Here is a 23,537-nt window from a genome sequence, read left to right on the forward strand (position 1 = left end):
ACGCAATCAAATCACTAACATCCGCATCACCCTCGGTCAGATCAATGGGGCACATGGAGGTAGCGTCCGAGCCCCCAGTAAAGACGTCCTGCGAGTCGGCTCGTGAATCGGAGCCGCGGGACGAGGAAGGAGAGGGGACCCTGCGTCTCCTTTTAGGAGGACGGGGTCTGGGAGCAGATGAAGAATCCTCTGTGAGCTCTGCAGAGCGAGCCGAAGCAGCAGAGGCGCCCTGAGAAGGGGGCTGATGCATGCTCAGCAGAGTCCGGGACAACTCTCCCATGGAGTCGGCAAAGGACTGGGAGATAGCCTTAGAAAACGATTCTACCCAAGCCGGGGGTTCAGCCACCGGGGCCGGAGCAGCCGGAGGGACCACTGGGGAGACTCCAGGCTGAGGCACCACCATGTTAGAGCAGGCATCACAATGTGGATATGTGCTCGGTTCAGGCAGTACGAGCTTACATGCAGTGCATATCGAGTACAGCCTTGCAGCCTTGCTCCTAGTGTGAGACATGCTGCTGAGGTGGAGGCTCTGCAGTAAAGAACACACTCCTTCAGAATGATCCCCAGAGAGTGTATAATAAAGTCCACAACCAGAGGTTGTGGCTTACCAGACCGTTTTGTGTGCCCTCCGGATTCCACAGCTCGGACCCCCAGACAGGTTGCAGAGATGCAGCAGCCAGCGCCGATCAGTGTGAGAACGCTGATAAAATGGCGCTGGAGGGAGGAGGGGGGGCGGGGCCTAGTCCAAGAGCGGGAACCGGAGGGCCAAGGAGATATCCAGGGGAGGGAAACATCTCCTCAAAGAGAGGAGTGTCCTCCCCTGAGCTGAACGGCCGGTGGGCGGCGCCGCACTGTCCCTCTGCATGACTGACATGCAGGGGCAGTGAAAACGAAAGTAGGCTGCAGCCGAAGCCGGGGCCTAAATTTTACAATGCGGCCGGCGAGCAGGCACCCTCGGCGCGGTTCTCAGGTGAAAACCAGAGAACCGGCCGGAAATCACAGCAAAGTTAAATAACACACTCTCCCCACAATAAATGTACAAGGGACCCCTCAATAACGTCTCAAATACTTAGCTTATGAGACGCAGGGCCAGGTCCCTGAGGGATGAGTGCTCCGTCCGGCAGGGTCCTGAAAGGGCTGCGGATGGGGACCGGTCTCCTGCAAAGCAGGGAGAACCGTGCTGGCTCCCACTTCAAGCCAGAGCCCGAGGGATGGTGAAGGAGCGCGGCATGAAAGGCTCCAGCCTTGAAATCAACCTTAACAACACCGCCGACACAGTGGGGTGAGAAGGGACATGCCGGGAGTCCAGCTTGGATCCGCTTTTCTTCCAACTCTTTAAAATCAAAAATCATATGAGAATGCATGTGTGGATGTGTGCCTCCTGAACACAAAGCATTGAACTGGCTAGATTTGGTTATCCAGGGGGTGTATATGTTCGGAGGGAGGAGCTACACTTTTTAGTGTAGTACTTTGTGTGTCCTCCGGAGGCAGAAGCTATACACCCATGGTCTGGGTCTCCCATAAGGAACGATGAAGAAAAAATGTTTTTTTACAGCTGTATTGTGAAAGCTATAGCTTTTTTATTTGCTCACTGACGGAGCTGAATGGCAGTTTTGCTTTTCCGCGACAAGATGACCTTTTCAGCTGTACCATTTTTATTCACATATGACTTTTTGATCACATTTTATTCCAGTCAGCTGTATGATGAAAAGATATAGTTTGTTTTTTATTTAAGGTGTTCACTGAAGGGGTTGACTAGTGTGATGGATCAGATTTGAACCAGATGTGGAGATACCAAAATGTGTGTTATTTTTCAATAAAAATATATTTTTTTCATTGTTTTTGTTCTTTATGGGTTTTTTTTTTTAAATATTGTTTTAATTTTTTCTTTACTTAGTCCCTATACAGCCATTAGCTTTTATTACTCTGAACGCTGGTGTAATGTATTGCAATGTACCAGCATTTCAATACATTATACTTGTCAGTTTTACACAGACATAAGCGTCTTAGACCCAGCGCTCCTGGCATGGTCTAAGATGCTTGCCGTAGGTGGCTGACTGAAGTTGTATTGACGACCTTGGGTTGCCAAGGAAATGTTTGGGCCCCTGTGATCATGTTGCAGGGGTTCTGATCATGGGGGAGACTGAGCGTACTCCCTCTTACAGCCCCTAAATGTTGCGATCGCTACTGAAGTATTTAGGTGGTTAAACTACGAGGCGCGGTGCGGGGACCGTCCATTGCTGTGACAGCCGAAGCTTTACTAACTTACACTGAGCTCCCGGCAACAATTGCGCAAGTCCAGCCTCTGTGCCCAAGCAATCACCATGATGTAAGTTTATGTCATGGGTCGTGAACCCCTATCTGACCATGATGTAAACGTACGTCAAAGGTTGTCAAGGGTTTAATGTAATACTTAGAGGGAAGCAATCACAACACTAATCAATAAATAAATAAAAAGCACTTACTAATATATCTTCTCAACACATTCTCTATCTGTTTCTGTTGGAATCGACCCTTGATGACTAACTGGTTGTTACCATCTATAGAGCCACTGCAGGAAAGAGAAAAAAAACAAGGGAGTTAGAGAATTGATTAGCAGGGACCTGTTAGGCCGGTTTCACACATCCAGCTTTTCGCCAATTTGACGGATGCGGCGCACGCCAGTACAGTGTATACAGTACAGTGGCAGCGCAACAAGCTACGGTCACATGCTGTCATGTGACCGGAGCATGTGACCCAGAAGTTGCGGCACTGCCATTGTACTGTATCATACTGTACTGGCGTGCGCCGTATCCGCCAAACCGGCGAAAAGACGGATGTGTGAAACCGGCCTTAGTAAAGAGGTTTGGATGAAGATTAGCACAAAGTTCAGCCACCTGTTCCATGTTTTGGACCCACTCCTGGTTTCCTCATGTAAAATACTGACAAGTGACATTGTGGTTTATATACTTCCCAGTGTTCTGGAGAGGTCGATGTAAATCAAGATTATTGTGGAAATGACCAACAACAAACAACGTGTATGTTCATAAAATCATCAGTTCTGACCCATGAAAATGTTGTTCTTCCAGTTGCAAGAGGGTCCTTCCCTTATCCCCCTCCAACTACAAGTCTGTACAAAGTCTTGTACTCCTTTCGCACTGTACTCTGCAGTGTCCGTGCCAAACTTCCAGAAGGATTTCCTGTAGGAAACCTTTGATGGTTACTAGGTAGAATATATGTTTGATAAAGGCTAGGACGTAGTCAATATGTCACACCTTTGTGGATTATAATACAATTTTGTTTGCTTCTGACCTGGGGTGCTGACTTGTTCTTTATATTGATGTCTCCTGACAAGTCTGTTGTCATGTGAGTAAGCTCTGGCTTTGCCCACAACATAACACCAAAGCAACCTTTCGTAAAATTCTGTTGAACCATTTGTTATGCCTCATGGAAATGTAAGAATCCATTGTGGAAGTGTTTGGAAAATGTCAGGTCAAGCAGAGTGACCCCTTAGTTATCGGTGAGATGTAAAAATGTATATTTATCCATATATTTCACAGAATTAAAGGGACATACACATCAGAATTACTGTTACATGGAGAATAAAAGTATTTTCTAAGACATGTCATAGATGTGAGATGACTTCTTCAAATCTTAATATCACATTTGTTGCCCTAGCCATATGAGCCCTCTCTGCAGTAGTTGGAGGAAGGATATGCGTGTCCGAGACATACCTGGTACCCAATTCCGCTAATAGGAAAGCCAGTAAATGTTTAGGCTGACGATGTAATCTGAGAACAGTGAAATATACATAGAATTAATAATACTGGCTACTGAAAATGAGATTACAAATACTGCAATGTACTCAAGAAAGGAAGCACTTACAGTTTGCAAATATCTGTGAAGTTCACAAATGACGTTTTCTTGGTGCCTACTCGAACTACTTGGGGAGGCTTCATGACAAATTTTCTTTTTTCTCCGGCTACCATGTCTGGATTTTTCTCCCGCATTATGTTAAAAACTCTGTTAAGAAGCTGAAAAAAACCCAAAACGAATTGATGGTGAGTGACCATGCGGCCCTCATCAGAACATAAACGTCTGTTTCCAGATACTCTACAGTCTAGGTTCTCTAACTTTGGCCTCGTCTCCAGGGGACTTCACCAGTCTTTGCCCTGTAATTGTCACATGCTTTCACACTATACTACATCTTCCACGTGTGTTATTTAGCTGTACATAATTAATTTGCTGTGTATACACTGTATATTGAACGCTGGGAAGGCGTTGACCAGTTTGTTCATCAATGGTGTGAAAGGGAATCTAATTTATAGTTTCCAATCTAAGGCCAGCACAATTTAGAGCCATAGGGCACGATTCATCAAAGCTTTTACAGCAAAGTGAGCAGAGCTGGGGCCGGACAACCACTGCTCATAAAATTAATGATGGATGGTGGCATTTGCTACGCAACAAATCTTACTACAGCAGGGACTGGAAGGAGATTTGTGACGAGGTGCACACCACCCGTCAGACACTCCTGATTCATTAAGAGGTGGATGCCTCTTAATGAATCAAGAGCCTTCCTCTCTAAGCCACCACCTCATCAAGACCAGCGTGAAGATCACTAGTCTTGATGAATTGGGGTCAGAGACCTTTATTCTAGTAAGGCGTCTATTAGGTATTCATTGCTGTAATTCTGATAAAATTCACTGCTCTACTTGCTGTAGCTCTGCTAGTCCTCTCAGTTAGGAGCTCTGTATAACTGTGCCCCTGCCGCTTACTGACAATTTTCCACCTAGGCAGTGTTGGCAGAAGCTGTCAATCAATGGTGGGGTGTGGAGATAGTCAGCGCTCATGCATACAGAGGATATAGTGGGAGTTTCCAGTGAAGTTAAAACTTTAGCAAGGAGTACAGTTAATGACTTTGCACCATTAACCATTATATTAATGTGAACCTAGCTTAACTAGGTCAACTAGTCACTGTCTACCAAGTGTAAAATAAGCTAGCACACTTGTAAACCTTATTCTCATACTGACTACCTTGCAGAATCAATGCTGCTGTGATTGATCACTGGAATTTATAAGCTATACACCGACAGCCTATATTTTATATTTGAAGAGTTTAACCCCTTAAGGACGAAGCCAGTTTTGTCCTTAATGCCCAGGCCATTTTTTGCAATTCTGACCAGTGTCCCTTTATGAGGTTATAACTCTGGAACGCTTCAACGGATCCCAATGATTCTGACATTTTTTCGTGACATATTGGACTTCATGATAGTTATAAATTTAGAACGATATTTTTTGCTTTTGTGAAAAAAATCGGAAATTTGATGAAAATTTTGCAATTTTCAAACTTTTAATTTTTATGCCCTTAACCCAGAGAGTTATGTCACACAAAATAGTTAATAAATAACATTTCCCACATGTCTACTTTACATTAGCGCAATTTCTGAAACAAAATTTTTTGGGGTTAGGAAGTTAGAAGGGGTCAAAGTTCATCTGCAATTTCTCATTTTTTCAACAAAATTCACAAAACCATTTTTTTTAGGGACCACATCACATTTGAAGTGACTTTGAGAGGCCTAAGTGACAGAAAATACCTAAAAGTGACACCATTCTCAAAACAGCACCCCTCAAAGTACTCAAAACCACATCCAAGAAGTTTATTAACCCTTCAGGTGCTTCACAGGAACTAAAGCAAAGTGGAATGAAAAAAAGCAAAAAATAAAATTTTACCTAAAATTTTGCTCTACCCCAAATTTATTCACTTTTAGAAGAAATACAACAAACTGAACCCCAAAACGTGTTACCCACTTTCTTATGAGCGCGCTGATACCCCACATGTGGTCAGAAACCTTTGTTTGGACAAATGGGAGGGCTCGGAACAGAAGGAGCAATATTTGAATTTTGGAAAGCAAATTTGGCTGAAATAGATTGCGGGCACCATGTTGCATTTACATGTCCGCTAAGGTACCTAAGCAGCAGAAACCCCTCACAAGTGACACCATTTTGGAAACTAGACCCCTCAAGGCTTCTATCTAGGGGTATAGTGAGCATTTTGGAACCACAGGTACTTCACAGATTTTGATAACGTTACATTGTCACATTGAAAATTTTCATTTTTTTCTCAAAAATGTTGCTTTAGCATCAATTTTTTCACTTTTTCAAGAGGTAATTCCAAAAATTTGACCCCAATGTTTGTTACCCACTTTTTTATGAGCGCGGTGATACCTCACTTGTGGTCTGAAACCTTTGTTTGGAGAAATGGGAGGGCTTGGAACGAAAGGAGCAATATTTGAATTTTGGAAAGGAAATTTTGCTGAAAAAGATTGCGGGCACCATGTCGCATTTGGAGGACCCCTAAGGTACGTAAACAGCAAAAAAAAGCACCACAAGTGACCCCATATTGGAAACTAGGCCCCTCAAGGAATTTATCTAGATGTTTGGTGAGTACCCTAAACCTCCAGGTGCTTTCCAGAAGTTTATAATTTTGAGCCATGACAATAAAAAAAAAAAAAAAAAAAGAATTTTGTTTACTTACCGTAAATTCTTTTTCTTATAGTTCCGTATTGGGAGACCCAGACCATGGGGTGTTTAGCTTCTGCCTCCGGAGGACACACAAAGTACTACACTTAAAAGTGTAGCTCCTCCCTCTGAGCTTATACACCCCCTGGAGAACCAGATCTAGCCAGTTTAGTGCAAAAGCTGAAGGAGAATAGCCACCCACAAGTAAAACAGAGCAAGAACCGGAACAACCGGAGACTCTGTCCACGACAAAAGCCGGTGATAACACGCGGAACAAGAAATTGCCAACAGGCAACAGGGAGGGAGCTGGGTCTCCCATTACGGAACTATAAGAAAAAGAATTTACGGTAAGTAAACAAAATTCTCTTTTTCTTTATCGTTCCTATGGGAGACCCAGACCATGGGACGTCTCAAAGCAGTCCATGGGTGGGAAATAAACAGAAAAACTAAGAAGTAGGCGGAGCCTAACTTCACAAATGGGCAACAGCCGCCTGAAGGATGCGTCTGCCCAAGCTCGCATCTGCCGAAGCATGAGCATGCACTTGGTAGTGCTTCGAGAAGGTATGCAGGCTAGTCCAAGTGGCAGCCTGACAGACTTGTTGAGCCGTATCCTGGTGCCTGAAAGCCCAAGAGGCACCGACAGCTCTGGTCGAATGTGCCTTGATCCCTGGCGGGGGAGGCACCTGAGTACACTGGTAAACGTCCGAAATGGTCGACCTAATCCAACGGGCTAAGGTCGGCTTAGAAGCAGAGAGGCCCTTGCGCCGGCCTGTGATTAGCACAAAAAGAGAAGTGCACCGCCTAATTGCAGCGGTGCGAGACACATAGATCCGGAGAGCACGCACCAGATCCAGAGTATGCAACGCTTTTTCAAAGCGATGAACAGGAGCCGGACAAAAGGAAGGTAGGGTAATGTCCTGGTTAAGGTGGAAAGGAGAGACCACCTTAGGAAGAAAGTCCGGAGTTGGACGGAGAACCACCTTGTCTTGATGAAAAACCAAAAAAAGGTGACTCCGAAGAGAGCGCAGCCAAATCAGACACTCTCCTGAGGGAAGTTATGGCCACCAGAAAGGCCACTTTCTGTGAAAGACGAAACAAAGAAACCTCCCTAAGGGGCTCAAAGGGGGGTTTCTGCAAAACCGTGAGAACCAAATTAAGGTCCCAGGGATCTAAGGGCCGCCGGTAAGGCGGAATGATGTGAGACGCGCCCTGCATGAAGGTGCGGACCTGAGCCAGCCGAGCGAGACGCCGCTTGAACAGCACTGACAGAGCTGAGACTTGTCCCTTGAGAGAGTTGAGGGACGGTCCTAGCTGCAGACCGGACTGTAGAAAGGACAGAAGGATCGGCAAGGAGAATGGCCAAGGAGGATGGCCGGAAGAGCGACAACAGGACAGGAAAATTTTCCAAGTCCTGTGATAGATCTTGGCGGAGGAAGACTTACGGGCCCGAGTCATAGTGGAGATGACTTCAGGAGGAATACCAGAAGCCGTCAAGATCCAGGACTCAAAAGCCACGCCGTCAATTTGAGAGCCGCAGAATTCAGGTGGAAAAACGGACCTTGCGAGAGAAGGTCTGGACGGTCCGGGAGATGCCACAGCACCTCTACGGACAGATGGAGCAGGTCTGGGTACCAAGCTCGCCTGGGCCAGTCCGGTGCAATGAGGATGACTCGGCGGCCCTCCATTCTGATCTTGCGCAGGACTCTGGGCAAGAGAGCTAGAGGGGGAAACACGTAGGACAGACGAAACTGGGACCAGTCTTGAACCAGAACGTCCGCGGCGAAGGCCTGAGGATCGTGGGATCGAGCCACGTAAACCGGAACCTTGTTGTTGTGACGGGATGCCATTAGATCCACGTCCGGAGTGCCCCACTTACGGCAGATTGACAAACACTGCCGGGTGCAGGGACCACTCGCCACCGTCCACGGTTTGACGGCTGAGATAATCTGCCTCCCAGTTTTCTACGCCTGGGATGTGGACTGCGGATATGGTGGACTTGGAGTCCTCCGCCCAATGAAGAATGCGTTGGACCTCCAACATTGCCAGGCGGCTGCGTGTCCCGCCTTGGTGATTGATGTAGGCAACCGCTGTCGCGTTGTCTGACTGGGCTCGAATGTGCCTGCCCGCCAACAGGTGTTGAAAGACTAGGAGAGCTAGAAGCACAGCTCTGATTTCCAGCACATTGATCGAGAGGGCTGATTCGGACGGAGTCCAAGTGCCCTGTGCTCTGTGGTGGAGATATACCGCTCCCCAGCAGGATAGGCTGGCATCCGTGGTGAGAATCACCCAGGACGCGGCCAGGAAGGAGCGCCCCTCCGACAGAGAGAGGGGCCGAAGCCACCACTGAAGAGAGCTCCTGGTCTGTGGTGACCAACCTGTGCAAGGAGGAAGGCCGCTTGTCCCAACAGCGGAAAATGTCCAGCTGCAGGGGACGCAGATGGAACTGGGCAAAGGGAACAGCCTCCATTGACGCCACCATTTGACCCAGCACCTGCATCAGGCGCCTGAGGGAATAACAGCGGGGTCTCAGCAGAGAGCGCACCGCCAGTTGGAGGGACTGCTGTTTGACTAATGGCAACTTCACAAGTGCCGGCAAAGTCTCGAACTGCATCCCTAGGTAAGTGAGACTCTGGGTCGGAGACAGAGTGGATTTGGGAAGATTGACAAGCCACCCGAACTGGGCTAGAGTGGCGAGAGTGAGCGAGACACTCCGCTGACAGTCCACGCTGGATGACGCCTTGACTAGAAGGTCGTCCAGGTAAGGAATCACTGCCAACCCCTGTAGGTGCAGGACCGCAATCACTGCTGCCATGACCTTGGTGAATACCCGAGGAGCTGTGGCCAACCCGAAAGGAAGAGCCACGAATTGGAAATGATCTTCTCCGATTGCAAAACGTAGCCAACGCTGGTGTGAAACTGCAATTGGCACATGCAGATAGGCATCTCTGATGTCGATGGACGCCAGGAAATCTCCTTGGGTCATTGAGGCAATGACTGATCGCAGAGACTCCATGCGAAAGTGCCGCACCTGAACATGCTTGTTGAGAAGCTTGAGATCCAGGATGGGCCGGAAGGAACCGTCCTTTTTGGGAACTAGGAAGAGATTTGAGTAGAAACCTCTGAACCGTTCCCGTGCGGGAACCGGAACAATTACTCCGTTGGCCTGCAAGGATGCCACGGCCTGTGAGAAGGCGGCGGCCTTGGAGCAGGGGGGAGTTAAGAGAAAAAAATCTGTTTTGCGGGCTGGAAGAGAATTCTATACTGTAGCCGTGGGAGATGATATCCCTTACCCACTGATCGGAGACGTGTTGAAACCACGCGTCGCCAAAGTGGGAGAGCCTGCCACCGACTAAGGACGTTGCTGGCGCGGCCAGATAGTCACGAGGAGGCTGCCTTAGCGGCAGCACCTCCTGCGGTCTTCTGTGGACGCGCTTTTGGGCGCCAGTTGGATTTCTGGTCCTTGGCTGAGCTAGTGGACGAGGCCGAGGGCTTAGAGGACGACCAGTTGGAGGAACGAAAGGAACGAAACCTCGACTGATTCCTACCCTGGACAGGTTTCCTGGTTTTGGTTTGTGGCATGGAAGTACTCTTCCCGCCAGTAGCTTCCTTAATGATTTCATCCAGTTATTCACCGAACAGCCGGGACCCAGCAAAAGGGAGCCCCGCAAGGTACTTCTTAGAAGAAGCATCTGCCTTCCACTCTCGAAGCCACAAGATCCTGCGGATAGCGAGGGAATTAGCCGAAGCCACCGCAGTGCGGTGAGAAGCCTCCAGCATGGCAGACATGGCATAGGATGAAAAAGCTGAAGCTTGGGAAGTTAAGGCAACCAATTCAGGCATAGATTCCCTGGCGAGGGAATGCATCTCCTCTAGAGAAGCAGAGATGGCTTTGAGAGCCCACACTGCTGCAAAAGTCGGGGAAAACGAGGCCCCCGCCGCTTCATATACGGATTTGGCCAGAAGGTCAATCTGGCGGTCAGTGGAATCCTTAAGGGAGGTGCCATCAGCTACAGATACAACTGTCCGGGCTGAGAGTCTAGACACCGGAGGGTCTACCTTTGGGGAATAAGCCCACTCCTTGACCACCTCAGGTGGAAAGGGGAAGCGGTCATCAGAACCACGCTTTGGGAAGTATTTGTCAGGACAGGCCCTGGGCTTGGTCACAGCGGCCTGAAAACTGGAGTGGTTAAAGAACACACTCTTTGCTCTCTTAGGCGAGGTAAACTGGTGCTTTTCTGCCAGAGAGGGTTGCTCCTCTGATACTGGCGGATTGAGATCCAGTACAGAATTAATGGAGGCAATCAAGTCACTAACATCTGAGTCACTTTCGGACAGATCAATGGGGTGCATGGAGGTAGCCTCCGAGACCCCTGTAAAGGCATCCTCCTCATCCTGCGAGTCAGCTCCTGAATCAGAGCCGCGGGACGAGGAAGGAGAGGGAACCCTGCGTCTCTTCTTAGGAGGACGGGGTCTGGGACCAGATGATGAATCCTCTGTGAGCTCCGGTCCTGAGAGACCCCTAGCAGCAGAGGCACCCTGTGAAGGGGGCTGATGCATGTTCAGCAAAGTCCTGGACAGAAGTCCCATGGAGTCAGCAAAAGACTGGGAGATAGACCTAGAAAAAGATTCTACCCAAGCCGGGGGTTCAGCCACAGGAGCAGGAGCAGCCTGAGAGACCACTGGGGGTGAGACTCCAGGCTGAGGCACCGCCAGGTTAGAGCAGGCATCACAATGTGGGAATATGCTCGGTTCAGGCAGCAGGAGCTTACATGCAGTGCATACTGAATACAGCTTTGGAGCCTTGCTCCTCGTGTGAGACATGCTGCTGGAGTGGGGGCTCTGCCAGAGAATGAACCCCAGAGAGTATAAACAGAGGTCCACAACCGGAGACCGGTTGTGGCTTACCGGACCGCTGGAGCGGTGTTGTGTGCCCTCCAGATCCCAAAGCCCGGACCCCCAAGCACAGCACCTCAGCAGAGATGCTGCAGACCAGCGCTGCAATGACTGATCTCAGAGAGAACGCTGATAAAATGGCCGCCGGAGCGAAGAGAGGGGGCGGGACTTGCTTGAGGAGCGGGATCTGGAGGGCCATAGAGACCTACAGGGGAGAGGACACACACTGCAGTGGGGAGTGTCCCTCCCCTGTGCAGAACGGCCGCCGGGCGGAGCCGAGCCTGTCCCTCTGCATGAGTGACATGCGAGGGCAGTGAAACCAAAACTAGGCCTCCGGCGAAGCCGGGGCCTAAATTTGAGCGGCGCGGCCGGCGCGCAGGCACCATCGGCGCGGTTATCAGGCGACAGCTAGAGAACCCGCCGGAAATGTCAGAAAACACAATAAGCACACTCTCCCACAACAATAAAGTACAGGGACCCCGAAAAGTAAACGTCTCAGGTACTTAGCTTGCTGAGACGCAGGGCCAAGTCCCTGGGGATGAGTGCTCCAGTCCAGCAGGGTCCTGAAGGGCTGCGGATGGAGACCGGTCTCCTGCCAAGCATGGAGACCGTGCTGGCTCCCACTTCAAGCCAGAGCCCAGGAGGGATGGTGAAGGAGCACGGCATGTAAGGCTCCAGCCTAGGAATCAACCTTACAACACCGCCGACACAGTGGGGTGAGAAGGGACATGCCGGGAGTCCAGACATGGACCCGCTTTTCTTCAAACTCTTTCCAAAAATCAAAGAAATCAGATGAGAATGCATGTGTGGATGTATGCCTCCTGAACACAAAGCGATAAACTGGCTAGATCTGGTTCTCCAGGGGGTGTATAAGCTCAGAGTGAGGAGCTACACTTTTAAGTGTAGTACTTTGTGTGTCCTCCGGAGGCAGAAGCTAAACACCCCATGGTCTGGGCCTCCCATAGGAACGATAAAGAAATAAAATTTTACCACAAAATTGTTACTTCAACTAGGTAGCTTTTTTTTCACAAGGGTAACAGGAAAAAAATCACCATGAAATTTAATGCGCAATTTCTCCTGAGTTTGGTGATATCTTGTACATTGTGGAAATCAACTGTTTGGGCACACAGCAGGGCTTGGAAGGGAAAAAGTGCCATTTGACTGAACAATTGGCTGGAATAATTAGCAGACGCTATGTCGCATTTGGAAAGCCCCTAAGGTGCCTAAACAGTAGAGGTCCCCCACAAGTGACCCCATTCTGGAAACAAGACACCTCAAGGCTTTTATCTAGGTGTATATTGAGCATTTTGAATCCACGAATACTTCACAGAATTTGATAAGCTTAGGTTGCCATATTGAAGTTTTCATTTTTTTCACAAAAATGTTGATTTAGCGACATATTTCTCACTTTTTCAAGAGGCAACAACAAAACGTGTACAGGTTGTTATCTAATTTCTTGTGAGTGCAGGGATACCCCACATGTGGCCAAAAACCTTTGTTTGGATAAATGGGAGGGCTTGGAATGGAAGGAGCACCATTTGAATTTTGGAAAAGTTGAAGTAAATTGCGTGCACCATGTCACATGTTAGCAGGGCCCCTTGGGTACCTATACATCAGAAACCCCCTACAAGTGACCTCATTTTGGAAACTGGACCCCTCAAGGATTTTATTCAGGAGTATAGTAAGCATTTTGAATCCACAGGTACTTCACAAAAATGTTGCTGTAGCAACAAATTTCTCACTTTTAGGCTATGTGGCCATGATCCAGCGACACGGCATCTAGTACACAGTGTCAGCCTTCCTGCAGAGATGTGAGTGTTGTCCACGGGAGAACGCAGCTGCCCATGCCCACGATTTGGGTTCAGGCTGCTGTGGACTTTAGTTCTATTCTACCTGCAGAGAACACTCTTGTCTCCGCAGCATAAATTGACATGCTGAGGCTCGGGAAGCTGCGCCACAGGTCAGTGTATGCTGCTAAAAATCCTTCCACTGTGCTTCTACTGCACAACGCAGCGCTATGGACACAGGGAAAACACTCTGCCCAAAACGCTTCAAACCCTGATTGTGGCCACATAGCCTAAAATGCTACAGTGGATGATTGGATAGATGTCAAACATATATAACATCCCACCACCCTGCATATTCTAAGCTGGCGCCCTTTAGTGCCTTTCATGTGGCACTAAAGGATGCCTAGCCTTGTATTTAGCCCAAAAAAAAAAAAAAAATAATTAAAATAAATGACGTGGTGTCCCCCCTATTTTTGATAGCCAGCTAGGGTAAAGCAGACAGCTGTAGCCTGCAAACCACAGCTGACAGCTTCACCTTGGCTGGTGATTAATTTGGAGGGCTCCCCAAGCTGTTTTTTTTTTTTTTTAATTATTTATAAATAAATAATTAAAAAAAACAAAACAAACGTGGGGTCCCCCCAAATTAGATCTCCAGCCAAGGTGAAGCGGACAGCTGGGGTCTGGTATTCTCAGGGTGGGAAGAGCCATGGTTATTGGACTCTTGCCAGCCTAAAAATAGCAGGCCGCAGCCGCCCCAGAAGTGGCGCATCCATTAGATGCGCCAATCCTGGCGCTTCGCCCCAGCTCATCCCGTTGCCCTGATGCGGTGGCAAACGGGGTAATAAATGGGGTTGATACCAGATGTGTAATGTCACCTGGCATCAAGCCCAGCAATTAGTTATGTCACGGCGTCTATTTGATACCAGACATAACTAAATTGACCGTAATAAAAAAAAAATTAACAAAAAAAAAATTTGAAAAAAAACACTCCCCAAAAACATTCCCTGATTCACCAGTTTATTGAAAAGAAAAAAAAAATCCGCTGTAATCCATTTGGACGTCCCACGTCGCCTCTGGACCTTCTAGAATATGGGGGACACGTTCAGGGAACGTATCCCCCATTTTCTAGGAGAGCAGACCCTCCATTTGAGGAGAGTGGGTGCAAAGAATCTGCACCCACTCTCCCTGGGTCACAGCTGCAGTGTGCCGAGCAGCAGCAGCAGCAGCCAGCGTCTCTGAACACAGGAAGCTGACAGCCGCGCTCTGCACGTATGTCAGCGTCTGTTGTGAAGGAGCCGGAGGAGGGGGCCGCGGGGGATCAGCGCTCCGACAGGTATGTAGGACACCGGGGAACACCGGGGTGGGGATAGGGGGTGACTTGGCAGGGCCTGGGGAGCAGGTTTCTGTCGTATGTGTTATGGCACATACGACAGAAACCATAGGAACAGTGTGAATGTGGCCTGCGCGCTGCTGTGCGCGCGGCCATCTTGGATTTTCGGGAGGGGGTTGGGGGGGGCACTTTGGGGACACCAGAGGGAACCGGGAAAGAGATTTATCTCCCATCTGACATGTTTGATCATGCCAGATGGGAGATAAATCATTTTTTACCGGCGCGGTCATTTACTATAACTTGATGATCGGTATACGGTGTATACTGGTCATCACGTGACCGGTATACGGTGTATACTGGTCATCACGTGACTGGGGACCGGAAAAACCGGCCCGAATCATGATCTCCAGGGTCTCAGCTACCCCCGGTAGCTGAAACCCCGGAGATTTTCTGACGCTAGGGGGCGCTATACACTTATTTCTGCCCGCCGTTTTAAAACGGCAGAAAGGAACAAGGACCCTTTTTTGGTGCCGTTTTAAAACGTAACGCGGTCATAATGGGGTTAAGTTACCAACCCCCCATCCCGCAGTTCTGGCATTTTGCTTTTTACTCCAGTTACGGATTTTATCATATGGGTAAATCAATTTTATACCTTTACAGTCTAGACTTTTATGGATGACAGCGATGCCACTTCACCCATGGACGCACCTGTACGTCATATTGCATGAAGTGGTTAAGAACTGCTAATATTCATCATACACAAGTGTTAGCTTTACAAGCTTTTAGCAATGGGTTTAGGGGTATTTTAAATAAAGAAAAACAAAATATCATCTCTATACCAGGACAGTGATCTTGTCCTCACCTCATCATATGTGTAGTCCCTTTCCGTTCCAGCCCATGCAGGTCCATGCTGAGAGCTAAAGGAAATGCCATCATCTTTTTTAATGTCTTCCTCTTCAAAGGCTGTAATGTGGAACACAAAACGTCATACTATATCAAATGTAGTCATGTCACAAAAAGGGTTTCAGATGCTACCTCTGCACATACCTTCCTCTTTGTCATTGAGGTCATCATCCTCTGGGAATTTAACATTTTTCTTTTTTTTCTTCTTTGTTAACGTGAATTCCAACTCATCGTCTTGGGATTCTGAGGCATCCTGAGCATCAGCATCAATCTTTAGATTCTGTGATGTAAACATTAGGAAGATTTTATTTTGCAGGGGAACTTATAGGGAACCAATCAGCAGGATTTTCGTATATAACCTAAAGCCAGTGCTATACTGGCACTATCAGGCTGATTCTTTACATACCTGTAGTGGTCAGCTTGGATGTATAAATTTTGAAATCCAAGAAAGAAAAGTTTATAAAATCAGCGGCTTCTTGAGTGACAGCAGCTGAGCTGATCAGATAATAGCTGGGAGAATACATAGGTATAACCTCCGTTTGTTAGAATTAGCATAAGTATTATACAATCGACCTAGCAGGACCTCTGGTGAAGTCCTACCCGTGTGACCAGAAGGGGTGGGGTCTCATCCAACAGAAAAATGTTGTTGGCTGAGGTCCCACCCCTTCTGATCACATGGGTAGGACCTCACCACAGGTCCTAGTAGGTCGATTGTATAATACTTATGCTACTTCTAACAGGGGGAGGGGATAACTGAATATCCTCCCAGATATTATCTGATCCTCAGCTGCTGTCAATCAAAAAGCTGCTGATTTTATAAAACTTTACTTTCTTGGATTTCAAAACCTAAAACATCCGAGCTGACCACTAAAGGTATGTTCAGAATCAGCCTCATAGCACCAGTATAGCACTGGCTTTAGCTTATATATGAAAATTCTGGTGATTGGTTCCACTTAAGACCAATCTAAGTAGATCAGACAGCATTGATAGAATCTAAACTTATGACATGTATCAACTAGTTGATATTGAAATCCAGCCGTTCACTCCTGCAGCAATGAAGAGAAGTAAAGTGCTGCTGGGAAATGTAGTGTTCGTAGTATATGAATAGCACTACCCATTTAACTGTGAAACAGGATGCACAGAAGGGCTCATGAAGATGAAATAAGATACAAGAAGAAGGGAATTTTGTTACTTACCGTAAATTCCTTTTCTTCTAGCTCCTATTGGGAGACCCAGACGATTGGGGTGTATAGCACTGCCTCCGGAGGCCACACAAAGCAATTACACTAAAAAGTGTAAGGCCCCTCCCCTTCTGGCTATACACCCCCAGTGGGATCACTGGCTCACCAGTTTTAGTGCAAAAGCAAGAAGGAGGAAAGCCAATAACTGGTTTAAACAAATTCACTCCGAAGTAACGTCGGAGAACTGAAAAACCATTCAACATGAACAACATGTGTACCCGAAAAACCACCAAAAATCCCGAAGGACAACAGGGCGGGTGCTGGGTCTCCCAATAGGAGCTAGAAGAAAAGGAATTTACAGTAAGTAACAAAATTCCCTTCTTCTTCGGCGCTCCATTGGGAGACCCAGACGATTGGGACGTCCAAAAGCTGTCCCTGGGTGGGTAAAGAAATACCTCATGTTAGAGCTGCAAAGACAGCCCTCCCCTACGGGGAGGCAACTGCCGCCTGCAGGACTCTTCTACCTAGGCTGGCGTCCGCCGAAGCATAGGTATGCACCTGATAATGTTTGGTGAAAGTGTGCAGACTCGACCAGGTAGCTGCCTGGCACACCTGTTGAGCCGTAGCCTGGTGTGGTAATGCCCAGGACGCACCCACGGCTCTGGTAGAATGGGCCTTCAGCCCTGATGGAACCGGAAGCCCAGCAGAATGGTAGGCTTCAAGAATTGGTTCTTTGATCCATCGAGCCAGGGTGGCTTTGGAAGCCTGCGACCCCTTGCGCTGGCCAGCGACAAGGACAAAGAGTGCATCAGAGCGGCGCAGGGGCGCCGTGCGGGAAATGTAGATTCTGAGTGCTCTCACCAGATCTAACAAATGTAAATCCTTTTCATACCGGTGAACCGGATGAGGACAAAAAGAAGGTAAGGAGATATCCTGATTAATATGAAACGAGGATACTACCTTAGGGAGAAACTCCTGAATGGGGCGCAGCACTACCTTGTCCTGGTGGACCACCAGGAAGGGAGCCTTGGATGACAGCGCTGCTAGCTCAGCCACTCTCCGAAGAGACGTGATCGCTACCAGAAAGGCCACTTTCCGTGATAGTCGAGAGAGTGAAACATCCGTCAGAGACTCAAAAGGCGGCTTCTGTAGAGCAACTAGTACCCTGTTCAGATCCCATGGATCTAACGGCCGCTCGTACGGGGGGACGATATGACCAAACCCCCTGCAGGAACGTGCGTACCTGCGGACGTCGTGCTAGACGCTTCTGAAAAAAACACCAATAGCGCCGAGACTTGCCCTTTAAGGGAGCCGAGCGACAAGCCCTTTTCCAACCCAGATTGCAGGAAGGAAAGAAAAGTAGGCAATGCCAATGGCCAGGGGGACACTCCTTGTACAGAGCACCAGTAAAAGAAAATCTTCCACTTCCGTGGTAGATCTTAGCAGACGTGGACTTCATAGCCTGTCTCATAGTGGCAACGACCCCGTGGGATAATCCTGAGGACACTAGGATCTAGGACGCAATGGCCACACAGTAGGTTCAGGGCCGTAGAATTCAGATGGAAAAACGGCCCTTGGGACAGTAAGTCTGGCCGGTCTGGTAGTGCCCACGGTTGACCGACCGTGAGATGCCTGTCGCCAGAGCTCTTTGATCGTCATGAAAACCGGGACCTTGCTGTTGTGCCGATTCGTGAAACCCGTCCGGGTGCAGAGACCATTCTCCTGCGTCCACGCCCTGGTGACTGAGGAAGTCTGCTTCCCAGTTTTCTACGCCCGGGATGTGAACTGCGGATATGGTGTATGCTCTGTCTTCCACCCCTAGCAGAATCCGGCGGACTTCCTGGGAGGCTCGCCGACTGCGTAGTCCGCCTTGGTGGTTGATGTATGCCACCGCTGTGGATTGTCCGACTGAATTCGGATCTGTTTGCCTTCCAGCCACTGCAGGAAGTCTTGCAGGGCCATATGCACTGCCCAGAGCTCCAGACAATTGATCTGAAGAGTGGACTCCTCTGAAGAGAGTCCTTGATCGTCTGAGAAAGGGGGACGTTCCTGTGTAGGGACATCGACTTCCCCTCCCATTAGCGAAGAATGTTCTATTGAAGTGGACGCAGATGAAACTGCGTGAAAGGGACTGCCTCTGGATGAGGTGTCTCCTTGAAGGAGAGACTGCACCCCCGTCTGTAGTGACCGCTGTTTGTCCAGTGGAAGCTTCACCATCGCTGAGAGAGTGTGAAACCCCAAGCTAAGATATGCCAGCGATTGGGTTTAACTTTGAAAAGTTGAGGACCCACCCGAAACTCTGGGAAGTCTCCAGCGCCATGTTCAGGCTGTGTTGGCATGCCTCTTAAAAGAGTGCCTTGACAAGTAGATGGTCTAAGTAAGGGATCACAGGGTGACCCTGAGAGTGCGGGAGTGGTCCCACTGCTGCCATGAACTTGGTGAAAACCCGTGGGGCTGTCGCCAGACCGAAGGGTAGGGCTACGAACCGAAGATGCTCGTCTTCAATAACGAATCGTAGCAAACGCCGGTGCTCTGGAGCAATCGGCACGTGGAGATAAGCATCCTGATGTCTATTGATGCTAGGAAATCTCCTTGAGACATTGAGGCAATGACGGAGCGGAGGGATTCCATCCGGAACCGCCTGGTTTTCACGTGCTTGTTGAGCAGTTTAAGGTCCAGAACGGAACGGAAGGAGTCGTCCTATTTTGTCACCCCGACCAGATCGGAGTAAAAAGTGTCTCTTGTTCCTGAGGAGGAACCGGGATTACGACTCCTACTGCCTGCAGAAGAGCCTCGGCTCGGCCGGTGAGGAAGTTTTTGCGACAAACTGTCTCTCACCCACCGGCCATTGACCTGTGGCAGTTAAATGTCGCTAAAGCGGGGGAGTCTGCCACCGACCGCGGACGCGGAGAGAGAGGGCTGAAAGTCATGAGGAAACCGCCTTGGTAGCGGTTCCTCCGGCTGCCTTCTCCGGGCGTGATTGAGCCCGCCAGGAACCTGCGCCCCTCTGAGCCTTTTGAGTCCTGTTGGACGAGGGCAATTGGGACGTGCCCGAGCCTGGGAAGGACCGAAACCTCGACTGTCCCTTCTCCTGATGGGTCTTGTTTGATAGCTAGGGTAAGGAAGAATCCGTACCCTTGGACAGTTGAATGATTTAATCCAACCGCTCACGAAACAGTCTGTCACCAGATAAAGGCAATCTGGTTAAGCACTTTTGTGGAAGCAGCATCTGCTCCAATCCCTTAACACTAGGAGCGTAACAACACGGAGTTGGCGGACGCCACTGACGTACGGCTCGTAGAGTCCAGGACAGCATAAACAGCTTGAGTCGCAATGCCGACATTGCGAGGTGAAGGACGCTACTGCGGCCAAGATGTACATGTGACCGCGTCCCTCTGCGCAATACTAGCTGAAATAGCTTGGAGTGCCTCTATGGCTGCGAATGCCGGGGCAACCGACCCGCCGATAGGGCTATCTGTCTGGCAATGGCATCTTTAAGTGAAGTCCCATCTTCCACTGCAACTATAGATCTAGCCGCAAGCCTGGAGATTGGGGGATCCACCCTTGGAGCGCTTGAGCACGTCAGGGGGGAAGAGACAACGCGTATCTTCAATACGGTTGGAGAAACGCTTATCGGGATAAGCGTGGTGTTCCTGGACTGCTTCTCTGGAGTCAGAGTGACCAGAAAAGTACTCAATATACGCTTGAGATACCGAAATAGGGATTTCTTCTGCTGTGAAGCTGACCCCTCCACTGGAGGAGTTGAGGGAGAAATATCCAACCTTCCATTGATGGACGCTATAAGATTATTCACTATAGCGTCACCATCCGGTGTATCCGGATTGAGAGCGGTCTCAGGATCAGAGTCCTGAACAGCTACGTCTGCCTCATCATACAGAGAGTACTGTGATGAAGTCGAGGGCCGTTCTTAGGGAGCTCGCTTAGGCCGTCTGGGACTGTCGTCCGTGTCAGAGCCTGCACCCTGGGATGCATGGGACCCTCCTGGAGCCATGATTTGTTTCGAAATCAGGGTGGCCAGGGGCATTGAATCAACATTGCCCAAGGTCTGTCTGGACTGCAAAGTCTGTAAGATGTTAGTCATAGCCACAGACAATATATCAGCGGAAACTGCAACTCCGTCCCTGTCCCTGGACAGGGATCACAGGTGGTTCTTTTGGCCACCTGTAGCAGAGACCCCGTTGAGTAATTGCACACACTGGGGGTCCTGGAACAGTCGCATGCAGTACAAGCAGCATAGAAAGCCTGTGCCTTGGCACCCATGCTTTTTTTTTTTTTTTTTTTTTTTTGCTGTTGCTGTCTAGCCATCTAGGAGCATTAGCCAAGAATAGCGACCGTACAGTGCAATGTATAGCATACAAGCATGAAGTACAATAAACACTTCAGCACATGCAGTACAAGGAGCATAGAAAGCCTGTGCCTTGGCACCTTTGCTTTTCTGCTGCCGTTGTCTAGTTATTCAGGAGCATTAGCCAGGAAAAGCGACATACAGTGAATGTATAGCATACAAGCATGAAAATAACCACTGCAGCACATGCAATCCAAGCAGCATTGAAAGCTTGTGCCTTAGCACCCTTGCTTTTCTGCTGCTGTTGTCTAGTCATCAAGGAGCATTAGCCAAGAATAGCGACATGCAGTGAATGTACAAGCATGAAAATAAACTCTGCAGTACATGCCATCCAAGCAGCATTGAAAACTTGTGCCTTAGCACCATTGCTGTTTGCTGCCGCTGTCTAGCCATCTAGGCGGGTAGACAGCCAAGAATAGCCCTTACAGTGCAATGTAAAGCATACAAGCATAAAGGACACATGACACTGCAGCACATGCAAGACAAGCAGCATATAGAGTCTGTGCTTTAGCACCCCTGATCTTTTGCTGCTGTTTCTAGGTCTGCATCCTGAATAGCGACCGTACAAAAGTACAACAGGACACTTCGGCATTAGTGGGTCAGCACTTTAGTTGCCGCTTACCGCCCGCACAAAAGCGGGTGTGTGGCGCCAGAATCCTGCTGGTAGCTCAGTGTCTCCGTTTTCCCGCTCTGCGTGCCGGAATGGCTGCCGGCGTCCAGAGGAGAGGGGCGGGCCGAGGGCGTGCCCGAGACAAGAGCGGGAACCCGGCGCCCACTGTGTCTAGTGAAGGGGGCTGGAGAATGCAAATAAGGCTCCAGCCCTCGGCGCTGCTATAGAACAGCGTCTCTCCCTGTCCCTGAGTGACAGGGTGGGGGCGGGAACGAAGCGGCGCTAGGCCGCAAAAGCCGGGGACTAAAGTTAGAAGCGCCGCCGCCGTAAAAGCGCGGTCGGCGCGTCCCCGGCGCACTACAAGTCGCAGCTGCGCCGCCGCTCCAGGGGCGGTCGGCGCGGCGGTCCCCACACGTAAAGTCCCCCAGTAATCTGCAGGGACTATAAGCCCAGCGCACAGCGCTACAGTCCCCGGCGCACTAGCACACCCAGCAAGCCTGGAGTGTGCGTGGCCTGCCATACGGGGACACAGAGTACCTGAAAGTTGCAGGGCCTTGTCCCTGAACGGCACTCCCGCTCCACATCCAGCAGGTTCTATGGGTCTGTGGATGGAGCCCGGCCTCAGGGCTTGGTGGCCGGAAAGATCCCACTTCCTCAGAGCCCCTCAGGGGGATGGGGAAGGAAAACAGCATGTGGGCTCCAGCCTCCGTACCAGCAATAGGTACCTCAACCTTACAAACCGCAAGTGGGGTGAGAAGGGAGCATGCTGGGGGCCCTAGTATGGGCCCTCTTTTCTTCCATCCGATATAGTCAGCAGCTACTGCTGACTGAACAGTGGAGCTTATGCATGGATGTCTGACCTCCTTCGCACAAAGCAGAAAACTGGTGAGCCAGTGATCCCACTGGGGGTGTATAGCCAGAAGGGGAGGGGCCTTACACTTTTTAGTGTAATTGCTTTGTGTGGCCTCCGGAGGCAGTGCTATACACCCCAATCGTCTGGGTCTCCCAATGGAGCGCCGAAGAAATAAACTTATGTTGGGCTTAGTCCATATAACAATAGTAAGTATGCATTTATGCTGCACTGTTAAACATAATGTGATATTGAGAAAAACTAATGATTGTTATAGAATTTTTTTTTTTTTTTTGCAAACCTCTTTAAAAGCAATTACTTTAGGAAGTTAATCCGTTCTTTTCTGCATTTTAGCAAGTAGCAGACTATTATGAGGTTTAGTGGCCTTTGCCAGACTGTTTCAGCCTTGTGACATTGGTGACATCCTTAGGATAGGATATAGATTTCAAAATGGTTGTGGCCGCTAATCCCCACAGATCAGCCGTTATCACTGGTGTCGGTGGCCTGGCGTAAAGCGTGAACAGAGATAAACAGCATGGCTCAGTTCACTATGTAGTCATCATTGCAATAGGAGATGCACAGTTCTCTGCAGAAAGCACAAACCAGAAAAAGGAGACGGGCTGTTTCGGGTCCTTTGACTGTGTATATCCGGCCAGTGCAGAGCTGACAGCAGCTGATGGTTGGGGGGTGCTGCATGTCAGACTCCCACTGATCTAATATTAATTAATAATCCTGATTATAGGTCATTAATCTCAAAAAGGCCAATAAACTCACATTAACCAATTTGTCTTTTTTTATCAGAGTGTTATAGGGAAAAAGATAAACACCACCCAAAAAAAATGTTTGAACAATTTTTAGATGCCAGTACACCTATATAGTTTTTGTAAAACCAAGGCCCACCAAAGAACATATAAACCAAAATACTGGAACACCCTATGTGAATGATGTGAGGGTCACCAGACAGAGGGACCGATCGCAAAGGACCAAATAGAATAAAAAGAACACTGCTGGACGGCTTCTTTCAGAGTGGCTGTTATCTTCTCTGCTTGCTCCTTTTTATTATTGTTCATGTCACTTATGCTTACACTAAAAGTATTATTTTTATTTACTATTTGGTCC

The 23,537-nt window shown here is 48.9% G+C and overlaps 1 protein-coding gene across 1 annotated transcript in view; it reads right to left on the reverse strand.

Annotated features, from left to right (window-relative positions):
• The window catches only part of EIF2S2 (eukaryotic translation initiation factor 2 subunit beta), a 60,069-nt gene that overhangs the window by 14,941 nt on the left and 21,591 nt on the right, over positions 1 to 23,537 (reverse strand). Inside the window, exons 4-8 of the mRNA XM_075349940.1 lie at positions 15,556 to 15,691; positions 15,371 to 15,471; positions 3,865 to 4,013; positions 3,714 to 3,770; positions 2,466 to 2,551 (exon numbers count right to left, since the gene is read on the reverse strand). Of these exons, the coding sequence (XP_075206055.1) occupies positions 2,466 to 2,551; positions 3,714 to 3,770; positions 3,865 to 4,013; positions 15,371 to 15,471; positions 15,556 to 15,691 (529 nt within the window). The remainder of the gene's footprint in view (positions 1 to 2,465; positions 2,552 to 3,713; positions 3,771 to 3,864; positions 4,014 to 15,370; positions 15,472 to 15,555; positions 15,692 to 23,537) is intronic.

This window comes from Anomaloglossus baeobatrachus, chromosome 5, assembly GCF_048569485.1.
Source record: "Anomaloglossus baeobatrachus isolate aAnoBae1 chromosome 5, aAnoBae1.hap1, whole genome shotgun sequence".
Classification (NCBI taxonomy): domain Eukaryota; kingdom Metazoa; phylum Chordata; class Amphibia; order Anura; family Aromobatidae; genus Anomaloglossus; species Anomaloglossus baeobatrachus.